This window comes from Harpegnathos saltator, unplaced genomic scaffold, assembly GCF_003227715.2.
Source record: "Harpegnathos saltator strain DR-91 unplaced genomic scaffold, Hsal_v8.6 scaffold250, whole genome shotgun sequence".
Classification (NCBI taxonomy): Eukaryota; Metazoa; Arthropoda; class Insecta; order Hymenoptera; family Formicidae; genus Harpegnathos; species Harpegnathos saltator.
In genome coordinates, this window is record NW_020230040.1 from 489877 (window position 1) to 513018 (window position 23142).

A 23142-nucleotide genomic window follows, 5' to 3' on the forward strand; every position below is an offset into this window, starting at 1 on the left:
AGAATAAACACACAACAAAGATCATCGTTACTTATCTATTAAAACAGAATAGCTTTCGTTATATTTAACAGTGTTGATAAGTAAAATATAAGCTAATTCTACAATTTGTGGAAAAGATTTTATGATCTTAGATCTGCTCTTTTCGGCTTGACCTGAGTGCCGTTCTTGAATGTTTTGGGATATCCTGAACATTGCGGAATGTCCTGTTTGTTTCTCTTTCCTTTGGCACCAGGTTGCACATCTGTTTTATCTTAAAGATTGTCATCTAGTTTAGTTTATCTAGTCCTTTTCCGCTTTCCTGTCCTTTATCGCTCTCTTTTGACGTCTAGTGATTCTTTTGTTTACTTTCGTGTTAGCCTTTTGTGTTTTTGCCCTGCCTTTTTTGTGCTTGTTTATCTTCCTGAGGTTCATCCATACGGGATAATTGCCGTACTGATCGCGCAATGTCTTCTTATTATACACTCTGACATTTTCTACTTCCATGTAATTCCCATCAGTGGTTGTAGCGCTCTGCTTAACCTCGATATCTTTTCTTACTTGCTTTGCATCCACAACTATTGGTTTCCGGAAATGAAGCAATATAGTGCATTATTTTGTTATATTACAATATATATGATGTGTAATATTTATAAAAACAAATTTTGCGTCTTTGCGATACGACAGTGCGAAATCTTACCTGTGGCAATCTCCTCGAGGTTAGCCATTTCCACATCTTTAGGGGCTTTGTCGTCGATGCCGAGAGTTTTTTTCAATCTATCCAATTCCTTCGCCGCGTAACGTTCTCTCTTCACTGCTCGGCATTTCCTTTTCCATTTGCTTCGCAACGATTTTGCCATTTTTTCAAAACGTACGTCCTATGCACGTGCAACCACCAAAGATTATTAGGTTAAAAAGGTTAGGTTAGGTTAGGTTAGGCTTGAAACAGCTCTGTTTCAACTCGCATAACGGTCGGTCGGTCAGCCTGACTGCTGGCTCCATCTCTGCGTGAGGTACCTGAATCAGAACCTCGTTTGAATTAGTCGCTACGCTTCAGCGTTTCCGAAAGTCACGAAAAGAGAAACTCGCGGGAACGAGGCAAAAACAAGGTGAGAAACTTAATTTTGAGCTATCAGTAAAGAAATATTCCGCTTCAATCTCCTTCGCGCGACTTCGTGAATATCCTCCGCTCGGATTTCTCGCGTATATGTATTCATATAATATATATTTTTTTATTACGCCACCGTGGGAGAGACGTGCTTCCGATTCTGCCGATGTATAACCTCCATTTTAACGCGTCGCGAAATATTTCACGAAATTGCCCGACTGTACGTTCGACTGGAACGAGGATTGTTTCTTCCACTTAAAAGGTCAATTGGCCCATGCTTAGCGCAAAAAGAGACCTTCGCGTTTCATTTCATTGAACGCTGAGTAAGCTGCAACGCGAATATCCGCACGAGCGTCTGCGTGCGATACAAAGTTCAATACGACGTGAAACTTCGACGGCGTTCCGTTATCGTTATCGCGGCGCATTAGAAATCGGCAGATCGGCGATACTCGTTTCGTCGATAAGAGGAATACATATTTACGGCCGCGTGGGGAACGACGCGAGTGTTTCCAGCAGGCAGGCAGGCAGGCAGGCAGGCTGGCTGATAAATTCGCGCTCGAGGATCGTAAAACGAAGTAGCCGTCTATTTCTCGATTAACGCTTTCCAAGCTGCCGCAAAGGCAGTGCCGGTTATTTAAACGGCGTGCTCTACATTTCACTTCCTTCGTAACATATTTAAAGTGCACCTAGTTTGCCACGCATGCATAATTCCGCATCCTTACCCTTAATTCCCTCGCTTCGACCGCTCGATACCGATGACCGCTAAGCATGCGCGCGTGTGTGCGTGTGTATGTGTGTTTATGTGTACATTCGACGGAAACGTGTGTGTATGTCTAATATCTCTCACTTAAATGAGAAATAGTACGAAGCCTGCCTGATCCGAGACGTCTCATCGGTTCGTGTGAGTACTATGCAAACATAGAAGAAGTAAACGTGGAAGAAGAGTACTATGCCACGAAGAAATGTAGAAGAAGCTCTATCAAAGTGCTAATGGTCGGTAGTGACAGTGTGGTGCTCCTAGTGCGTGGGGAGGGTCAACTTACGTTTCACGCATTGCCAGTGATGCCGTTTGTGCTGACGAATGTCAACGATGTCGTCTCCCGGAGATAACGAGGTGTAAGTAAGGCTCTCTCACGCGGCGACTCGCGCGAAATCCTACTAACTGTCTGACGTCTCGTGTGTGATTCCACAAATCGAATGCACAACGCATCCGTGACTAGCATTTTTGCACATCGAAGCGGTGACCTCGGGGCTTGATCGCGATGTAATTTTCATCGTGCAAGTTGAGATCGCGTTGACTCGCCGTTGTCTCGCGATTTATTCGCACGCAGTGTGAGGCATATTTCTCAAACGAGAGGAAGGAAAACAACATATTTCTGTCTCCATCCTCGCAATCGGAATATATTTTTCATTCGTTTGTCTGCGAACTCGACCGCCGCTCGATCTCCAAGGCGAGCGGAATTTTCGTCGAGTCGAGCCGCAATGACAATCAGTGGATCTCATTGCTCACAACAGGTACGGTGTTGTGCTTCGGTTAGACGCGCGTACTCGGCGTTGTCTCGAAATAGCCGGCCAACGGAGAACATCAATACATCGCAGTGATTATCGCTGTTAGACACACGACCGACGCGGTCACTTATAGGCTTAGTGCGCCGTCGAGACGGACTCGATAAACTATAAGGCACTTCGGTTAATTGCGGAAGACGGGAGTGGTTCGTATCTGTGCCGGAGAGAAACCGCGGGGTTGCGTTTTATCGGCTGGTCTGGCGATCACTGATCGGCGATATTGCGCCGTATTGCAGTCCTATCGTTGCCCTTAATCGACGCTGCTCGCGTACGAGAGACATCTCACACATTCTCGCTCGTGTATTTTTACGTGAAAGAAAAGAAAAGAAAGACAAGAAAATAAAAGCAAAGAAAAACCGGCCGATTCGCGAAGAAAGAGTCGACGGTGAACTACACTTTTCTTTCCGTTAACTCTATTCGCGTTTAAATTAACTCTAACTAAACAGCGTGCTGGAAGTAGGTCGTTGTATCGCTGCGGCCTTGTCCATAAGCTGTTCCGCGCGGTTCCGTTTAAAAAGTATACACATTGACGCACAACGTAGCGCTTTTCGCAATTCGCAGTTTGTCCGCTCGATGTACGATAATTCATATTAATTCCGTACACTCGTAAATTTGCATTTCGTGCTGCGAGAGAGAGAGAGAGAGAGAGAGAGAGAGAGAGAGGGGGGGAGAGAGAGAGAGAGAGAGACGCGACCGGATACTTTGCGCGAATAATCGTCGCGAATGGAAAATGCCACGTCCATTTGATAGCCCTCTCACGAGTTCGTTCTCGCTGAGGACCAACGCGAACGCCAATTAAACTCATTCGAGCACTGGATGCGTGTGTTATGTAAGAGCTAAAGTTAGCGAAGGGTGGACGCGCGCGCGCGCGCGCGGCTATGGCGTTTCTTGTGAATTGTTCCACGGTCTGATGAGCGTTGGCGTTATTTCATTAAAGGAACAAGCGGCACCGCAAGAACCTCCGGAATGAGCGAATGAATAGGCACCGAGAGTCATTAGAAACGGATTTTTGTGTTCGACTCCACTTCTCGCTCGTGCCTTAAATCGCACCGCGAGCGCCCGCGCTCGGTCTCGGTTTGCCCACGGAATAATGTATAATTGTTCGTCGGTTGAGTGTAACGATCATTATACTCAATTTTGTTGTCGCCGGCTAAATGGCAATTTCCTCGACGTCGTCGCTGATGGCACCTAATCTTCCTAGTTTCAGAAGCGATGCGAGGATATTGCACTCACCATCAGTCTCTTTCATCAGCCGGTCATGCGACAGCTTGTCTAGCATTTCCGAGGAACTCGACGAGGATCCAACGGCGATCGAGTGAGTACTTGATGACTAATTTATCGCCCGAGGGACAATAATTTTCTTCTGCCGCGCGTGATTCGCGCAAACCGCGACAGTCCCGCTCTCGCGCTCTCGTAAAAATCGCGAGGACGCGTGCGATAATCGCGATAAGATACCGTCGTGGCCCCATCACCTTGTGAAGAGGATTTATCTCGGAGATATCACGGCGAGATTACGCGGAGCCGAAACCGATATGTGTCACGCGATGAGCCCTTCGTTTCGAATTGCTCGCAATTCAAACGTCGTTATCGGCTCTGTTTCGCCATTTCGCTCCTCTCGAGAGGAAAAGCCATCCTCCAACTCGGACGATTTCAGACGGGCGTAGATCGCACGCGCCGATTTCGCGTAGTTTTTACATCCGAACGAAAGGCGAAAGGCTCCGTTAAAAATTTCGTGCGCTGACTAGAGAGCGAAATGAGTGTTTTCTTGGCGTGGCTCGCGCTGCACGCCGACCGAGCGGTGTACTTCCGAAAGCAAAATTACGAGCGGCAGAAATGGAAAGCCGTCGGGTTGCTTCTCCAACATCGAAAGGACTCGCGCGCCGTACCATTTACATGCACGTCTGCAACGAACGACTTTCACTGATAACGAGAACGCGCTGCCGGAAGTGCCCGCGCTTCCGAACTTTTAGGCGTGCGGGAACGAATCCTCCGCATGTCAGTACCTTCGCATCGGTATCGTCTGACGGACTCCTCGCGTCCGGCTCGCGCCCGACTTTCAGCCCGAGATCTCGGTAATTTCGACGACGACGAGCCAACGCGTGAGCGGAGTCGCGAGCGCAAGTGTGACGGTATCATCGATCATAATCCATCGGCCGCTGGGAGAGTCGTTTGAAACGCGAGTTTTCTATATCGAGTGGCGAGCTCGGAAATTGTCTCCTCGTAATCTCCTCGCGAGGAGTCAGGCGTATCGGAGAGATTCAATCGCGTGAGCTCAATCGTACCGTTCTCGCGCCTCGATCTCCCGTTATCTAAACCGATCGATTAGCGGCTCGCGAATACGCATAATGCGCACGTCGCTGTGCGCGATATAAAGTGCAACGAGCTGTTATGCCCCGGCTGACCCGGTTGGGGTGTCATCGGTGTCATCGTCAGCCGACAACTAGGCCACACGCTGATCTACGCGCAGCCTCGAAGCGGTGCTCTCGAGAGCTCCGTCGGTTCTGTCATTGTCGTCCTCTGCCTAAAATTGCCCCCCTCCCTCCCCTCCCCCCCTCCGGCTCCGCGGCGCCGTGAACAGTTACTTGAACTCACTCTCGTTCCGGAATAGTCACGTAGCCGCGGCGTAGCCACGGGACACATTCTCTCGGCTCGCGATTGTTTTATTTCCCACGTTGAGTCGAGTCGAGTCGAGTCGAGTCGAGTCGAGTCCGGAGGTCCGGGTAATTATTCGGAATGGGACCTCCGTTGTGTCTCGTCCTTAATCCTGAAGCGAGGAAGCGGGCCTCGTCGAGTTGTACGACGCGTTGTTAGGACGCATAATGCGAGACGCAGGCGCGGCGGTACGCGGGGAACTTTCAATTGCGAAGTTCGCGTGCAACGCGCGTTGTTTCGTTACATTGAAAAGCCCCGGTGAATATTTTTTCCCGAGCCTCCAATAACCGAGGATATCCTGAGCGTTTGCGTTACCTCGCCGTGTATTTATAAGTGTAATTTTCCTGTTTCGTAATCGCCTACGTGAGTAATCGTCGCGCGCGCGCGTGCGCGCGATAAGAAATTGCCGCGCGTTGTAAAAAACTGCCGCGCGCGTCGTAAACGCGCGCTAATAAAAAGATCGTGCGAAATATTCGCTGACTGCGCGAGAAGCGAGAAACGCGCTGAGCATTGGGAGAAACCGGCAGAAGCCGCGCGTTGCGAAATATCGGCGCTCTCGCGGATTCGCCCCGGCGTGGGAATGCGTGGTAAAGGAGGGAACCAGGAGGGAATCGACGACCTGTCGTCCTCGCGATTGCCTCGTGGCAATCGCGAGGAACAATTGTGGAAAAACGCAGCAGACGCGTGAGTAGCCATTTTTCTTCACTTCAAACGCGAGAAGATACGATCTCAATGAGTTGACAAAATGAGGAATGATACGAGGCTACAATACAAATAATAATACAAACATGAAGAGACGAAGATATCGCGGATCTCTCGCGGTTTTTCCATTTGAGATATTATCTTGAGGAGGCATGTGTATGTGTATATGCGTGTGTGTGTGTGTGTGTGTGTGTACGCGGCCATTCGTAGACTAAACAATCGTTTGTGGTACAAACATTACGCCGTCCGATATCCTTGCGCTTTTTTCCCCGGACAGCCGTACGTGTGAACAACTCGAGCGGCAGGAAACCGGTTCCTGGCTTCGTTAGATTCCGGAGGAAAGCAAGAGCGCCGAAAGATTTTCCCGTAATTCCTCTCTCGAAACCGGCTGCGTTTTTACGGAGAGTGAAACCGAGTCGCGAGCGGAGACGCGGGCTCGCCCGTCCCGTCGATTTCACCCTCGCGAGAACTCGTCCTCGATTGGAAAATGCAAATGTTTACGTTGATTATTATTTGAATGTATACGTACAATCGGCTACTCCGCACGAGCACATCTCACTCGAATAGAGTCGCATCGGCGGTGAATAATTCAATGAGCAGTGCTACGAGCTACGCGCGAGCCATATCTCGTCGTCGCGTCGATATCGACGCGATATCTATCGAGCGTCTTCCGGTCGCCGTCCACGGCGAGCCGTCATCCACGGTATTGACACCGATTCCCCCGCTATCGCGGGTTAACCGGGTCATTGTCTTCACCGCCGTGAATATCAATGGCCGCGCGCGTTCGCGTTCGCGGCCGCGCGTGGTTTATCCGCCTACGTGAAACTTAGTTGTGCCGGTCGTGCAACAATGCCGGTTCATAAATCGCGGCGCAGCGAAACGCGGCGCGGGGAAACGGAATTGAGACTTCTTCTTCTTCTTCTTCTTCTTCTCACCTGCACGAAGCGGCGCGGCGCGGGAGCGACCGGTCGACGAGTCGATTTCCGCGCCGTATACCTGCGGAGGATTTTCTCTCTTTGGGGTCAGGTTTCCAAGGTCACGTGAAAGCGGACCCGTCTCGCGGACGTTCACGTGACCGCGCGTCGATCGCGATCGGAGCGATATGGAGCGGTCGACGCGGGAAAATCGTATCTCGTTACAATTATCATTTCGAAAGCCAGCGAGACCGCGACGTATTTTATACGGATCGGACAGTCGCGGACAGTGTTCGGCGCGTGACACACTTCGCAGACGGAGATATGTATATGCATATCTCTCTCTCTCTCTCTTTCTTTTTGTTTAGCTATTTTCTGCATTTGATCACGCGGTGTCAACGCAAATTACGACGACCGGTCCGGCTGGCGTAATCTCCAATGATCTCACTCCTTTCCCGCGTCGGGTAGCGGGACGCGAGACGACCGTGAAATTAAGTACGCGCGCCGGGGAAAACCACAAAGTAGTCGACGTATTTAACGACATCGTGCCGCGAGCTTGCTAATTACATTTCACCCAGGCATGGAATCGCCTCGAGGATTATTGCTACTTAACGTAGCGAACATCCGTAACCTTGCACAGCCGGCCTGCCGGCGGCGAAGGGATTCGATGTGGAAAGCGGAAGTTCCTGGCTAACCCTAACGGACGTAAAAATCCCGTTGAAAATCTGGTATCTCTGCCGGCGGCGTCGCGTTCGCGAGATGAGAAGTCGCACGCGAGAAACTTCGAGCTGCCGAACGGGAGTGGGAAATCGCCAACCGAACTCGTCGATCGAACGTTTCCGCGGAATCGCGGCGCGCCTGGAGTCGCCGCGGGATTCAGGTGGCGGCTTCCGATCGTGATCCGATCGCGATCGGGATCGCGTACGCGGTAAAACACGAAACGCGACCCGGGTATCCCGATAAGTATCTTCCGTCCTCGTGGCCGCCTCGATCGCGCGTAATTAGAGAACGGATCCTCGACGCGGTCCTACGGCGCAAGACAACGCATCAGCGGATCGCGAAGATCGCCTCGCTGACGAAGATAAATCTCGCATGACGATATCGAGAGAGGCCGTCGAGACGTGCCTCGGTGGACGAAGAATCGCGAGGTATGGAAACGCGAACGTGAGTCGGATAATTCACACGACGCCTCGGCGGTGTAGTTTTCTGCGCGCGCGAGCGAGCGAGAGAGAAAGAGGGCGAGATAAAGAGACGCTCATCTCAGCTCGTCCGCGATCGCGACTCGTAATTCTCGCGGGAAATTCGCGCGGCATTTGAAGAAATCCTCGTTACACGTTTGTACGAGATGTCCTCCTCTGTACGCTGTTAATCTCTCGAGGCCAGCTGCCGGGACTTTCTCTCCCGGTCTCACTGTCAAGGATCTCTCTCGTGAACGAGATAAAGGAGAGGAAAGGAAAAATGTCCGTACTCTTTCTCTCTCTCTCTCTCTCTCTCTCTCTCTCTCTCTCTCTCTATCTGTCTATTTGACCCTCTCTCCGTTTGTTCTTGTTGGCGCTTCACGTGGCCACAGAATAGAGCGGATCTCTCCTCTCGCTGACCGACCGGCGGAATCGAGTATCGACGCCGGCGGATTTATGAAGCAACCGTGAGATAATATTTTAAAAGTTACCGCGCCGCGACCGGGCGCGCGCTACGCGCTGACTTAACCGGCGCCGTCGGCGCGCGCGCGCGCGCTCCGCTTTCCGCTTGTCTGCTTATTAAGTTCGCGAGATCTGGTCGGAAACGAGAGAGCCCGTCTTAGAGTCTGCGCTCCCTTGTGGGAGAATGAAATCCCCGGGAGTGTTTTAATTAATACGCCGGCGTAAATCTTCCTCGCCGTATGCGCTGGATATTCAGCCAAGTATGCGGCAGCCTCGAGCAGGCGGCGCACATCGACGGTCGTTAAGTGAATCCCGTGTAATCTTGTGAGCGTCAGGAGGAGGCCGTCCGCGTAATTCCGACATTTTCGTGCGGCGAAAATTTCGTGCAGCGCTCCGCCCGCGACGCGCGACGGCTCCAATTTGGCGGGCAACAAAGCGACGCTAATGCCGATCTTTCGAGAGGTCTCCTCTCTGTAATTTGTCCGTTTAATTCGCTTTTAATTCGTCCGACCCATTCACGTCCGTAAAATTCGCTTTTTTTAACGCCTTCTCTCATTACCGCACTCGCGTCGAGCTCATGCTTACTGCCGTTTGAAGGCAGGAGAAATTTGTCGGTCCGATTCTAAGCATGCTCCGTATGGCGTCTCTCAGAAAAACGCCATTGAAGTATCGTAAACACTGGTGCCTTGGGTAACGTCGGCGAAATCTTTCTCTCTCGACAGACAGACAGACAGACAGACAGACAGACAGACAGAGAGAGAGAGAGAGAGAGAGAGAGACCTTCGTCCGCGCTCATTCCCGTTTTCTGGGCTGGAAAGTTACACCATCGGCATCGCAGATCTCCTCGATGTCGCAATGGATCTTACAGACGGGATTAGAATTCGTTCCGCGGTAACACGAGCCGTTTTATCTCGATGACCGATTGTTACCGGAGGTGTTCGCAAAGTCGTAGGACAATCATTCTGTATTCCAATCCAGCGTCGCGACGTTTCGTAACAAGTCGGTGGAAAAAGAAGAGGAGAAAAAAATGAAACCCGATTGTAATGATACCGCGAGAGAGCCGATCGGGAAGAACGGCCGGCGCGGCGCGGGCGGTTTGCGTCGCGCCGCTATATTCGTTTCCCGAGAGTTTTATCGTGGACACGTGGCGAGCGCGCTGACTGTGCTTTCCCAGTTCAAAGTTTTCCCATTGTTTTATACAAATGTCAGGTATAACAAAATTACTGCAGCTTGGGAATTAGAAAGGCGTATTTAGCGTTCGCTATCCGCTCGGAATATCGCGACTACTCCGACTCGAGATCTTGTCGAACGTTGGAGATACAATCGACCGACTCACGTTTTTCCCGTCAACTCCGACGGATTCGCGATAGAAGCTTCCCGTGGTCTTCGCCGTATCGCTTCGTACAGGTGATATAGTCGTATATATAGCTCGTACAGATCATAAATAATTGAAAGCTTAGCCGCCGCGGCCGGCCAAGCAACAAAAGCGGCAGGTTACATTCGCATGCTGATCGGCCTGACTCGTAAGGTCTCGCCATTCATGCAAAATTCATGTTGAAGTATTCAGCGTTCTCCAAAGATACATTTATTCCGAAAGCCGAAGCGGTTTCGAAGAAAAAACAAGATAAGGAAAATTCAGAGAAACTCGGACGGTCGGGCGATAAAACTTGAAAAAATACTGCACTCCAAGAGGAGTTTGAGGAATTATGGTTCGTCTTGTTGTTAGAACCCAGCTGTTAGGAACGCAAGTATTAGAGAGAGTGAGAGAGAGAGAGAGAGAGAGAGAGAGAGAGAGAGAGAGAGAGAGAGAGAGAGAGAAGACACCGCATTTTTTCTCTCTTTTCCATCTTGCGTTCTTGGGAATTTCTCAATTTCCCGTGGATTCACTGTGAAAGGTCGAGCAACCGCGGAGGATTGGGAAAGCGGAGAGGACAAGAGCGATGAAAGTAACTCGGAACCTTGGCACTCGAACGTGACACGCATGTTACGTTAAAGACTCTATAAAGAACCGGAAGCCTCTTTCCTTGCACTGGCGTAACGCAATTATCACTGGGACCGCAGGATCCCAGTGATAATTGCGTTGAATGAAAAACCCAAATTCGCGGGTACCCAGCATGACTAGCGATCGATCTCGGTAGACCCCTGACGAATCCGACCCTGACGAATCATGGCAGATGGCCAGAGAAAATGGGGAAAATTGACGATTTGTTGGGGAAGAAGAACCTTCGTCGAACGAGAGTAGCCACTTGTCCATTTGTCCATTCTTCTTCCCGTCGGTGACACGCGCGCCCATGGGATACGGGGAGGGAGATGGGAGCGGGAGGAGGGGGGGGGGGCGAGCGCTGCTCTCGGGGACGCGGCAGCTGCGGCTAATCCCATGGATTACAATTACCGGCCGCCCACGTGTTCGCCGGGTCGCGTTCAATTAACCTCCGATGCGTGCGAGCGATGCACGCTCTTCCGATTGTTATTTGGTCCGCCGTGCGTGACGGCCGCGGAGACTGGGCTTTGCTTTCGTCACTCGCGACGACGGCGATGTACACGCGTATACGTAAGAGGGAAGACCGCGATTACTGCTGATTGTCGTAACCGGCGATCAATCTTCGTCTCGTCGCATGCCAAATTTATGTAATTAACAGTCGTCAGGCTTGCTTTGTCGCAGCTGGCTGTTGGAGGTTGCAGCGCGCGGTCTACGCGAGGTCTCACGTTCGCGTTCGCGATTGAGCAATCGATTTCGATCGATGCCGGCTCGGCAGATCTTGCAGTTTGATCCGAGGGATCCGTGGCGTTCGCGTCGTTGTATTAATTATTCAATCACTCGATCTCGCAAACGTGTTGGTTTTGGCCTTTTTCCCTTCTGCTATCTTACGGGCGATCTTCGGGATCAATCATCATTGGTTGCTGGCGTTTCGCGCGTCCGTCGAAAAGAATACTCTTTTGTTGCACAGATGCGCCGTGCCGTGATAAAAGGCGAAAGGCGGCTCTCACCCGGTTAACCTTATTGCAAGCGAAAAAGCCGAGCTATCCGACTGACCACACCTTCTACGTTGCAACGAATTGATGAAGAGATGAGAGACTCGCGCGCGCGCGCGCGCGCGATATGTTCGTCCTTTCGCGGAACAATGCAAACGCGAAAGCCCGCTCACCTTTCCAGGATCCGCGATGGAAACCTTTCGTTGTCTTCGCCGTATCGCGTCGTACAAGCGAACATAAATAATTGAGAGCCGCCAGCTAAACAAGCTCGATAGGTCATACGTTTGCACGTTAACCGGCCTGTCCCGGCTCTCCATTCGCGCGAAATTTACACTGCAATTTCGCAACTTCCAAAGATACGTTCATTTCAAGAGTCAAATCGACTTTGGAGAAAGTGACAACAAAGTTCACAAACACTCGAAACGTGTCGTCGCGGAGTAACATCTCGAAAAATCTTGTGTTCCAAGAGGATTTTCGGCAAAGCCACTTCACGCAACATTATGGTTAATCCATTGTGCTTAAATGTTAAAGCGTAACTCGAGTTAGGTAGAAAAGACCGCGCTTATTTTTTCTATATTCTCTTTACTTTGTATTCTTCGAAATTCTTCGCTTCCTTTGAGTTTACGATGAACGTACGATGGACGACCGCGAACAATTGCTAAGCCGGGAAATGAAAAGAGAGAAAAGATAAGATGACTCGGGAGTCCTTGACTTCGACATGCGTGATCTTGTTACCTTAAAAGAATGATAGAAAACGAAAGTCTCTTTCCTTCTTGAATGACATAACGCCGCATTATTACCGAGGTTTTGGGAGCATACAGTCGCAAACTTCACAGGTACTCAGTCAACAACAAGGGGCCACACAAGGGGGAGATCAGAGCTAAGTAAGTAACCCTCGTCCTTTCGGGAAAGCCCACTGCACGCGAGCATCCCTACAGGCCCTTCCCCTGACGAATCAAAATTCGAAACCTCCCTGCTTGACCAATAAAGTTTCTAAATTCAAAATTCAGGTTGTCGGGAAGGGCTTGGTAGAGTAGTAGGTTACTCTAAAGCACACCACGAGAGACTGCCCTTCCCAATGCCCGAGGCGGTTCTTGTGGGATCCGTGGAATCAGTTGAACGGTGAACATTTTCAGCAAGTAAGCCGTGTAAGGTATCTCAGTCAGCCTTCTCTGGATATCCGGAGTATTCGGCTTTCACGTGGCTCTCGCGTAGTTTCGTACTCAGGTTATCATTATTTCGAGTGAGCGAGCAAGCGCGCAAGCGCCCACGGAATATGAGTCTTCCAAAGTAATGAGCAAAACAGACCAAGCCAAGCCAAGAAGTAAGTCAGCCTTTACTTTATCTCAGCTATTTTTTATGACGCGATCGACTTTTCTTCGTCCCTCCGCACGGTTCCGGTTTAGAGAGGAAGAGAGAGAGTGTTCCGGAGTTGCCGCAAAATTATTGTTATTATTCTCACGTACTTTCTTCAATGACGCTGCACGATTCGTACAGACTGAAACAGACGGATCTATCGCGACACGGACCGAATAAATCCGAGATCAATGGGCTCATGCACCGTTAACCCTGCGGCCTCCGCTCGATCGGGGCTCCGATCTACCTATCGTGCTAAGACACTGGCTTCACGCCTGAATGATCGCGCGGATCGATAGTGCCTCTTCTTTGCCTATCGCTTCCTTCAGAAATCTCCCGGCTCTTCGAGCGAATGGGAATTACGACTTCGACTGACGATCCAACGCCGCGCGAAACGTCCGAAGTTCGTAGCTCGCGAAGGCCGCGCGCGAGGACTCGAATCGCGAGCGACGTTATTTTCGTCCAGACCGCGAGTCGAATTCGAGTAGCTGGACCGCGAGAAAATATGTGGCGTTTCCCGAGGTGATGGATCTCTAGGATCGAGCGATCGATCGAGGCATGAGGCGAGGCGTCGCGTCGCGTTGAGTTGAAGAAGACACGAGCGCGCGCCGGCGATCTCGAGTGCGGCCCTTTAGGTGGTGGAAACCCCGACGGATCGCCGGCGGAAGCGACGATTTTAAGTGCGGACTGAAAGACATATTTCGGGACGCGTTCTATATTTACACGAGCGTGTGCGCACCTATGCGCACGAGAGAGGGCCGAGCGATTTACGCGTCTGCGACTCTCCCGGCATTCCAGCCGACTTTCTTTGTGGTTCCCCGGGGGGGAGCGGGAGAGCGCGTGTACGCGGCCGCCGCCGCCGCCGCCGCCGCCGCCGCCGCTCTGGAATCCCGCTTACGGTATGCGCGAAACCTCGAGTCGAGCGCGACTTCATCTTTGACCACCGACCGGCCGACAATGTCCGTGGATTTATGTGGCGCCTAAATTACGCCGTTGTCGTCCGGCATGAATTTTCCGGCGCGACGTTGATCGCGATGTTATCTCAGACGCGTGTCGGTCGCCGAAATCGAGGCGCATTTATTCGCGCGATTCGCGAGCGAAGGAAAAGCGACGAGCCCCGACGAGCGAGACGAGACGATCGAAGATCGTGGGGTGTCGTTTCCGCGAACGTCAACCGCGTTCAATCGCCGCAACGGCGCGGAAAGTGAAAAGCGCGCACGGCGAGCCTCTCTCTCTCTCTCTCTCTCGGAGCGGCCAAAGTCAATAAGAACGTACTTCGCTCATGCGTATCGGTCACATGGGGACCGATCGATAGACGCGCTGCGAAGAGCGAGCGCGGCGTGAGATTTGCTACATCACGAAGACGAAGACCACGACGAATTATATCGTCGACGACGATTCGATTCCTGGTGCGCGCGCGCGCGCGCGAAGGGCGCGGTTCGGGAGAACGCGCGCGACTTGGAGCACATCCGCGCGTAACACGACAGAGACACGGCAGCGCGGTTCTAACTTTGAATACACGTGTTCAAATCCAATTGGTCTTGCAAGCGCGGAGAGAAACGACCGGCGGAGGTAGACCCGCGGCCATAATTCAAGGAAGCATCCGCCTCGACGATCTGCGGCACAACATTCCGCATAGTCCCGGGCTGCCGTGTGGTGCTGTTTTCAGCCTAGCACCATTACGCGTAATTTATAATGATCACACACAGCGGGCGCGCGGCTCGCTTCGCGGCCAATCGAGGGAACTTATCGCCGTCGCATTTCAACGGACCTGACGTGTGAATGTCCCGAGTCTCAACATAGTCTTCACAGCGCGCGCTCTCGCACCCTCTCGCTTTTGCCCGTCTCTCGCGAGAGACGCCCCGGAAGACGCGCTTACCGCGCTTACCTCCTTCAGCTTCACTCGATTTCGCACGTCGGCGATGGCTAACGTCGTAATACCGGCCGCGAAGCTGACGTGTTCCCGCAACGATGTAACCGCGAAGCGAATGGAATTCCGTGTCGCGAGACGACACCGCGCGCGCGGCTCGTACTCGAGTGGACTTTGCCGCTTTTGCGTTTCCCCGCGCGTTTCTCGTCGCGTTCCCGTCTGCTTTTTTTTTTCTTCTTCCTTCCCGAGCGAGAACGTCCACAGGGTGACTCGCTCTCTCGCGAGGAGTCGAGGAGAAGCGACGACCGCGCTGTGCGAGTGTTATCTTTCGGTGCAATTTGTATGTGCCATCGCCCAACCTTCCCCGGCGGCTCGCGCATATCGCGAATTCTCGGGCGCGGCGCGTCCCGTCCCCTCCGGCTGGAATAGCTCTCTCGACGATGCGCTAGTTAGGGAGGGAGGGAGGGAGAGAGAGAGAGAGAGAGAGAGAGAGAGAGAGAGAGAGAGAGAGAGAGAGAGAGAGACCCCCTCGGGTCAGAAATTCATCGCGACATTCCGCGTAATCTCGCGTCGGTCGCGTTTGTTTTCGGCGACACGCGCGCGCGTCCGAGTGCCGCGCGCGATTTAGAATACTCCGCGCGCGAAATCGCCGCGGCGTTACGCGCGGCGTCTGCCTTCCTTTTGCGTTTCCGCTCCCGCGCCCGCGGTATTGTCAGGATTGTTATACTCCACCATGCGCATCGCAGCGGAAACATTCGCTCTTCCGCGGATTTTAGCGCGGCCGCGCGCGCGCGCGCGATGTCACGGCAAAAGCGCTCGGCGTGTAAATTTATGCGGGTTATAACTCACGCGCGTCCGACCGCGACTTCTCACCCGCTCGAGGACGAAGAGTCCTCGAGCCCGCGGTATCGCGAACGAGATTTAAGGACCCGGATGTCGCGTCGAGAGAATGCGGCATGGAGGGGGGAGATGCCGGGCAAAAGTGCTCTCGCATCGTTTAATCCCTCGGCCGTCGGATGGAGACGGCGAAAAATGTCGCTGAAGGACCCGGCGAAGAGTACTCTCTTCACGCGGGATCGGACAGGCGCAACGAGGAGCATCGGAGTCCTTCGGCGAGAAGTGACGAGATCACGAGGCAACCCCGGCCGCGATCGATCCTCTCTCGCCGCGCTCCGTGCCGCGAGTTATGTGGCGGACAGCCAGATTCCAGACTTCTGCTGGTCATGGCGCGTGGTTATAAACGCGGCATTCATTTAGCGCGGTCTCTCTCGCCACCTAATCACAATGAGCGGCTCGCGTATCTCGTCATCGCCGGCCTCGCCGTCGCGCGTCTCGCGTTAAATAACGCCCCCGCCGCGTCTTGACGGCGCGCGACCGCGCGCGCGGCGTGATTGTTATTGCGCGCGCGCGGACGCGTTAATTGTCCCTCATCGATGTGACTCGGAGCGTCGTCGCTGGTAATTAGCGGCCGTTAGAGCGTCGCCGCGCGCGGCCACGCGGGGGTGCAGATCTCGGGACGGAAATCGATCGAGATGGCGGGATCGGTCTCTGGCGCGATACCGTCCTTAAGGGGCCTTAAGGGGACTGGAGAGTCAGATTGCTGAAAAATTGTGTTCGTTTTTGATAATATTTTGTGACGGACTGACGGAATAAATGTGCAAGGATGAAAATTTTAGGCATATTTATATGACAACGTATGAAGAGTAGAAAAATTTTGTTTATTAACAAATACTCGTATAAATGTACGATATATATGGTTGAAATATACTCTCCTTTTTGTTTGGAAGTTGTCGTTTTTGCAGTAATACCTCGGCTCTCGGTGGTCCGATCAGAGCGAATTTTAGTCAGGAATCTTGAGGAGGCTTATCATTATCCGGTGAACCGTTACAAAAAGAAGATCGAACAAAATTAACAAAATGACGGCTATTATTAGGAGAAAATCCAAATTTTTCAGTCTTCTTACGATAAAAAAATTAATATCTCGAAATGAAATATTTTGATGTAATTGTCCATGGTTCATCTGAGAGCCAGATGAACAAATATTATTGCTTTAAAATTTCAAATCGATACGAAGCTCAATTTCGGAGAAATCATTGCGAAAAGTTGAACAATAAAATTTCGAGAGAGACAGCGTTTAAAATTTAAGTGGACGTATATTTACATGAGTATTTGTTAGTAAACAAAATTTCTCTACTCTTCATATGTTATAAATATAAAATTTATCTAAAATTTTCATTCTTGCACATTTGTTCAGTTCGTCACGAAATATTATGAAAAGTAAGCACGATTTTTCAGTAATCTGACCCTCCAGTCTCCTTAATGCGGCCAATGCGGTCCGTAATTGGCCGGCCGTCGACGAGCTGCGGATTCGACGCGGTAACGTCGCGTCTGCCTGCGTCTCGGCGCACGCGTCGACAATGAGTGAAGGATAAACGTGCGAATTGCGCGGATAATCCTGTCGATTCCTTCAGTCACCTCGACGTTGCTAGCCTCTCTCGTTAAGACTGTCCGTAATTGTAATTATTTCAGACTTTCGCAACCTCTTCCCCTCGTTCCTTTTACTTTCATACTTCACTCAAATTTGATTCAAGCAAAGGGGTGGTTTCTCTCGTCTGCGGTAAAAGGACATGAAAAAGTGTCCGTCAAATGTTTTACAGCTTCTTTTCCTCTTTCGCTGTTTCTTCGTAGTCAGGTACGAATGTGCCGATCGCTAGACTTATTCGAACTGTGTGGCAGAGAGAGAGAGAGAGAGAGAGAGAGAGAGAGAGAGAGAGAGGGAGAAAGGGGGAGAGGAGGGAGATATTCTGTTGCATTTCTCCGAGTGTACTTTTGATGGAATTTCCCGTTCTGGGAGAGAATACTCTGCGCATTTGTTAGTCGATCAAGGAGCGAGGGAGAATTTAATTATGACTTCGTTGATTAACACACGGAAACGGTATCCAGCGGCGAACGTCGGCGACGAGAGGTGACATTTACGAGCGTCTAATTCGGCGCCACCTGCGCTTCATAGTAGTGCCGCTCGCGAGCGAGCCTGCGCGCGCTCCCGAGCACTTATGAAACCTGCGCGGCACGCGGCTCGGCGGCCAGTCCGATTCCTCGTCGCAGTGCGATACGGTCGATAGGAGTAAAACGTGGTGTAACCGCGGGTAGTTGCAGCGTATTGCAGCAACGCGACTGGCAGCGCGACGGCGACGGCGGCGGCGACGCGCCGGCACGCGAGAATCACCCCCCGGCGCCACGAGAGAGCCACTTTACGCGCCTCACTCGGCCCGACCTCGGCACCGTCTCTCGTTCACCATTCCGCTCGTGGATGCCGGAGAGGTCGCGACCACCACGTGAACGAGAAGCCGTCGTGAACGTGAACGTCGGCAGTATCGTCGGAGTGTTCGTCGGGGTTAAACCCGGCGTGAAACCCCGCCGAAGCGGTCGAAGCGTGTGTTGGTGCGCGGCGTCGTGTTCACACACACACACACACACACACACATATAGGTTACGTTCTCGCATGTCGCGTAAACGCATGCGATGACATTGATCGTTCCACACACCCACACACACACACACACACACACACACACACACACGCGCGCGCAAAGACGTAACGTAAACAGCTGTTTGCGGGCAAGTTTGTTCCTGCAATAATTCAATCGCTCGTCGCCAAGCGCTTCTTTTCTCAACGGATCGTCGTTTTGCCGTCGACTTTGGGTGTACTGCGGTCTCGCGAGCGGTCTCTAAGAATTGCTTATCCGTGAATCTCCGGAACAAAAGCTCTCGCAAAAGCGGTCCGCAAAGAATCCTTAACGAATCCGTGGAGATCGTCGGAGAAATCGGAAACGACTCGCGATTCGCGACGGTCACGTGAATTCTTTTTGCTACCGCGAGTCGACAGTCGCGAGAGAGGGTTCGCTGTGCGCATCGATCTCTTCGGGATTCCCCGACGTGGAACCGCGCGAGGCGAGACGACGCCGCGACACGATACGTCGCGTCGCGTCGCGACACGACCGAGTTCACCGAGCTCCTCCTCTACGGCAAGGAGAAGAAGGTGAAAGAGCCATCGAAAAAGCACGAGGAAGAAGGGGGAAGTACACAAACAAGCACGCTTCGATGAACCTCGCTCGACCATAAATGCCCGTGCAAACAGAAACGATCACGTCACCATCGCCGTGACATTGGATTCTGTCGTGCGAACTGTTCGCGTATCAAGCCTACGTCGGGCCGAGATAGCGAATTTAGCGAATTCGCGTCACGAGTTCCCGAATCGTGACGCGAGGAACCGGCGGCCTTGAGGAGAGACACCTGCCCCTCCCTTTCACCCACCCTCGCTCTCAGTTCGCGATCGTCGAACCTGCTCGTCGAGACGCACTCTTGTCAGTCGCGTTCACATCCGTTCCGGGACAATGTCGGCTACCCTGAGGCTCCCAAATTCGAGTTTCGTCAGGTGTCGCTTGGACACCTTCGAGTCGGCGTGAGGGGACCACGAAGGCGCGACCGACGAGGAAGTGGCAGAGAACTATCGATCGACCTGTATCTTGAAGAGGATGCACTCTTCGGTCGAGTAAGAGCAAAGTTCACGTCCTGATCACGTGCCACGAGGAGAACGCGTCGCGGACGGGCGCGGTGGAGCGAGGGACGAGGCGAGCAGGGGCAGCCGGACCAGGAGGAAGGGAGGAAGGAAGGCGACCTCCAGCGAACGACGTCGCACGTTGTCATGGAAAATCGATTCGCCACCACCGACCATCACCCCGCCGCAACGACCACCCGCCGCAGTGCAATGACCTCCAAACCGGGAAGATCCTGCAGCGTGAGGTAAGCGGCTTCGCGGTAGGGACCGCGAGGGTCGCGGGGCGGCAGGGAGGGTGGAAGAAGTGAGAGGAGAGGAGGCGGAGGTGGAGGGTGAGAAGGCGACGGAGTGAAGAAAGAGGCTGGTCCCCTTCGAAGAAAATAGCCGAGGCTTTACAGGGTGTCCCGACGTCTACGACTTCCAACACGTTTTTCTCTATTTCACTTCCGGCCGCGGCTTTCCGAGCCGCGGTTTTGAAACTACAAGCGCTGCATCTCTCTCTCTCTCTCTCTCTCTCTCTCTCGCTCTTGCTCCTCTTCCCGCGGCGAAAGTGAAACGCGACTACGCGCGTGCTACGAGGTCTCGTTAGGACAAGTGCAATTTGTCGTATGGACATTTCGTTATATCGCAGTATTTCAGGACCGCGGCGAGAATGCGCGCGCGTCGCCGCGTATTTATAGCGTGTGCTCTGTCCCTCCCTCCCCCCCACCCTCTCTCTCTCTCTCTCTCTCTCTCCGCTTAATCGTCAGCGGTTCATTCTGTTACATTTCTTAAGGAACTTTGATGCGAGGCGCTTTTGACGTCTTCCTCTTTTTCTCGTCGAAAACGGGGCGGCGAAATTGCGTTGGTCGCGTTTCTCAATGCCCGGCGGCCGTTTTCCGTCAAGTGACGCGAGCGAAATAATTGAAGATGAAAGGGCTCTCTTGTGACGCTCACGTTCGCGCGCGTCACGTGCGCGTCGCGCGTCCCCAAGGTCGGCTTTCAAACCGAACGTTCCCAAGCTTTAAAAGCGAGGTCACGTCGACACCGCGACGACGCGCACGCAGCCGCGATTCCGCAAAAATGCACCGTGCGCCATGCCGAGCGCGATATCTATAATTCGTGCGTGCGTGCGTGCGTAAACACGGCCGTCGCGCGGCGGGGACGTTAGCGTCGCCGCGCGGCGTTGATTCTGCATTTAGAGCGGGAATAAAGGAGACCGTATTCTCATCCCGCGCACTCTGTCTCGCCGCTAAATGCAGCTGTTTGATTTCTCTGCTTTGTGCGCATCCCCCGAGCGTACGGCGCGGCGCGGCGCGGCGCCGTCTGCCTGGATTAAATTCGAAACTGCACATTCAGCGCATTCAGCGTTGAATGCGCGATCGCGGCGGCGAGAACAGCGGCGACCTTTTTCGAAAGCCCGTCGCGCGTGCGTGCTGAAGCGCGCCATTCGGTTGTAAATTCTATCTGCCCGGTATCGAGAATCGTTCTCGGTATCGTATCAACGTGACACGCGAGCCGTACGGTTACTAAACGTCAAGTATGCACTGTGTGTGTGTGTGTGTGTGTGTGTGTGTGTGTGTGCAAAGCAAGGTGTACGTGCTCGTAGAGGCGAGGCGCGCTCTCTGATCTCGCTTGGTCGCAGCGTTCCAGAAGAGTCCGCCCGCGGACGAGTTGCGAGTTGCGAGTTGCGACTGACGGGCGTAGTTATTATTTCGAACTCAGAGACTCCTTTGTGCAGGAGCCCGCGCGTCAGCCTTTGGATTCTCTTGGGAATTGAGATTGCGGTCCTTCCCCAGAGATCTCTCTCTCTCTCTCTCTCTCTCTCTCTCTCTCTCTCTCTCTCTTTCTCTCTCTCTCTCTCCCCTTCTTTCTCTCTCTCTCTCTCCCCCCCTCTCTCTCTCTCTCTCTCTCTCTCTCTCTCTCTCTCTCTCTCTCTCTCTTTGTTTCTATCCGGACGTGAACGAAAAAGGGCGCCTCGCGCATCGGCAAATTGTACGCAACGTGTACGAAAGGTTGCATTAAAACAGTCTGCGATCACTCGCGCGTGAGAAAGAGATAAAACGTTCGCCCTCCGCTTCGGCAGATCAAATAATTACAGCGTCGGAGCGTTGGCAGCGCGAGAGAGCAATCGAGGTAGCACACAGCGTGGCCCGCGGAAAAATAATTCTAATTAGACAGTATGATTAATACGTCCGATTACACGGTTTTGATGAAAGGCTCGAAGAAAGGAGGGAGAAAAACGATTACCGATCGAAGAAGTTAACGGGTTAGCGGACCGTCGGTGATTCTCCCTGATGATTGATTAATTTTTCTCTCCTGACCGCGATGTGACTCTGCGGTTTCCCGCTTCCCGCGTTCTTGCATGACCTCGACGATTGAGGGAATATCGCGAATATCGCCGTTGGAACGCCGCGTTACGCATAAACGAACCGGAAAGTGACGATTGATAGGCCAGCACGCCGACCGGTGATCGCGTACGAGCCGAAGACTGCACGGCGCCGTAAGAAAGACCGTTCCTCATTAGTAGAGCGTTGCGCGATTTTTAGGGTCGACTGACTTACCACGACGACGTCTTGATTTACTCTCGATTTACCTGCGCGATCGTGTCCGTCGCGGATCGAAGCGTGTTGAGTCGCTTACTTTCGAGACCTTCGGGCCGATCCGGCTGGATCTCATTGTAACATTGTAATGGTAACGACGGGTTTCCGTCGTTTGTTCGTCGCGTACGCGATGTGCGACCATGTGGTTTTTTTCCTTTTCCTTCCTTCAACGAGGTGAATCTTATGTAAGCGAGCGAATGGATCGAGCTCGAAGACGCGAGGCGTGCAGAAGCGAGCACGAAAGCGAAAAGAGGCGTTGGATTTGACAATGAGCGAAATGTCGAGGTGTATCTCGTACATTTCGCACTGAAGACGGGAAGAGGTGAAACGCCATTCTCGAAGGCTCTCGCATTCTGCAAAAATATCCTGAACGAAATATTCGGCTCGTCTGACTGAATTGCTGCTGTCTGACGAGACAAAAATTGCAGAAGCACAAAGACATTCCTCTAGGAGATTTTTACTCACCAGGAAAGGTAGGGAAGCCGGGAATTAAAAACAAATTTTGAAACTTTGTGTGGAAGTGAAGTAGTTCATCCGTAATGCAAAACTGTTTTTTATTCGTGCGGAATTTGAAGGGGGTGAAATCACCCTTCGGAAAAGAAACCATTTTCACTTATTATACTAGCGTATATACCTCTCAAAATACGAGGCGTATGCAAACATGGCTTGTATGAAAGTTGTAGTGTATTTCATTACTATTTGCAACTGTGTATCCAGATTTTGCAAAAATGGCGGAGGGCGGAGGGGATTTCAAAAATTTTCCAATTTACTTCCACACCATAACTTTCGTAACTTTTTGAACTTCCGAGTTTCCTATGTTTCCTTGTCGGTTGACTCTCGGTTAGGTCTCAATGAAATTTCGAAGCAGTCGGACATGGTTCGACCGAGAGATACCGCTTTCGAGTCACCGATTTTCCGTCCGATCCTCTGTCCAGCCACGAGAACTGCGCCGCGACCTTCTCCTGTGCGTAGTTTTCGTTTGCGCACGGAGGAAACAAGTCCGTTAGTGCAGCTGGATGGTACCGCTACCTGCGGGCCAGACGAAAACTCGGCTGCAGGGATAGAAAGACTTCCGCTCGCTGCAGTCAACCGTCCTCGGTTATCTCTTAATTGAGTTTTAACGCAGCTGAGCGCGCAGACGAATGTTTACGCCAGCTCCGCGGGCTGGACAGAGATATCACTTCTCGCCGCCGAGTTTTCGTTCGCACAAAGTGACGACTGTTTTCCCCATGCGCGCGTATTTTC

The 23142-nt window shown here is 52.3% G+C and overlaps 2 protein-coding genes across 5 annotated transcripts in view; one reads left to right on the forward strand and one right to left on the reverse strand.

Moving 5' to 3' along the window:
• Positions 1 to 21: 21 nt before the first annotated feature.
• Positions 22 to 977, reverse strand: LOC105191581 (protein LLP homolog). The gene is made up of 2 exons (XM_011155094.3): positions 677 to 977; positions 22 to 554 (listed from the first exon to the last, which is right to left on the reverse strand). Exons 1-2 carry the CDS (start codon positions 834 to 836, stop codon positions 280 to 282), a joined length of 435 nt encoding a protein of 144 aa, XP_011153396.1. The 5' UTR covers positions 837 to 977; the 3' UTR covers positions 22 to 279.
• Positions 978 to 1593: 616 nt separating this feature from the next.
• Positions 1594 to 23142, forward strand: part of LOC105191579 (uncharacterized) — a 46520-nt gene continuing 24971 nt past the window's right edge. The window contains exons 1-2 of one of the 4 annotated variants that reach the window (XM_019845265.2): positions 1594 to 2200; positions 3852 to 3965. In XM_019845265.2, coding sequence (XP_019700824.1) covers positions 2166 to 2200; positions 3852 to 3965 — 149 coding nt within the window. In that variant the 5' untranslated portion in view covers positions 1594 to 2165. Of the gene's footprint in view, positions 2201 to 3851; positions 3966 to 5838; positions 5987 to 17841; positions 19561 to 23142 lie in introns of those variants that run through there. The other 3 variants (XM_011155090.3, XM_025299043.1, XM_019845267.2) reach the window with 3 other exon arrangements.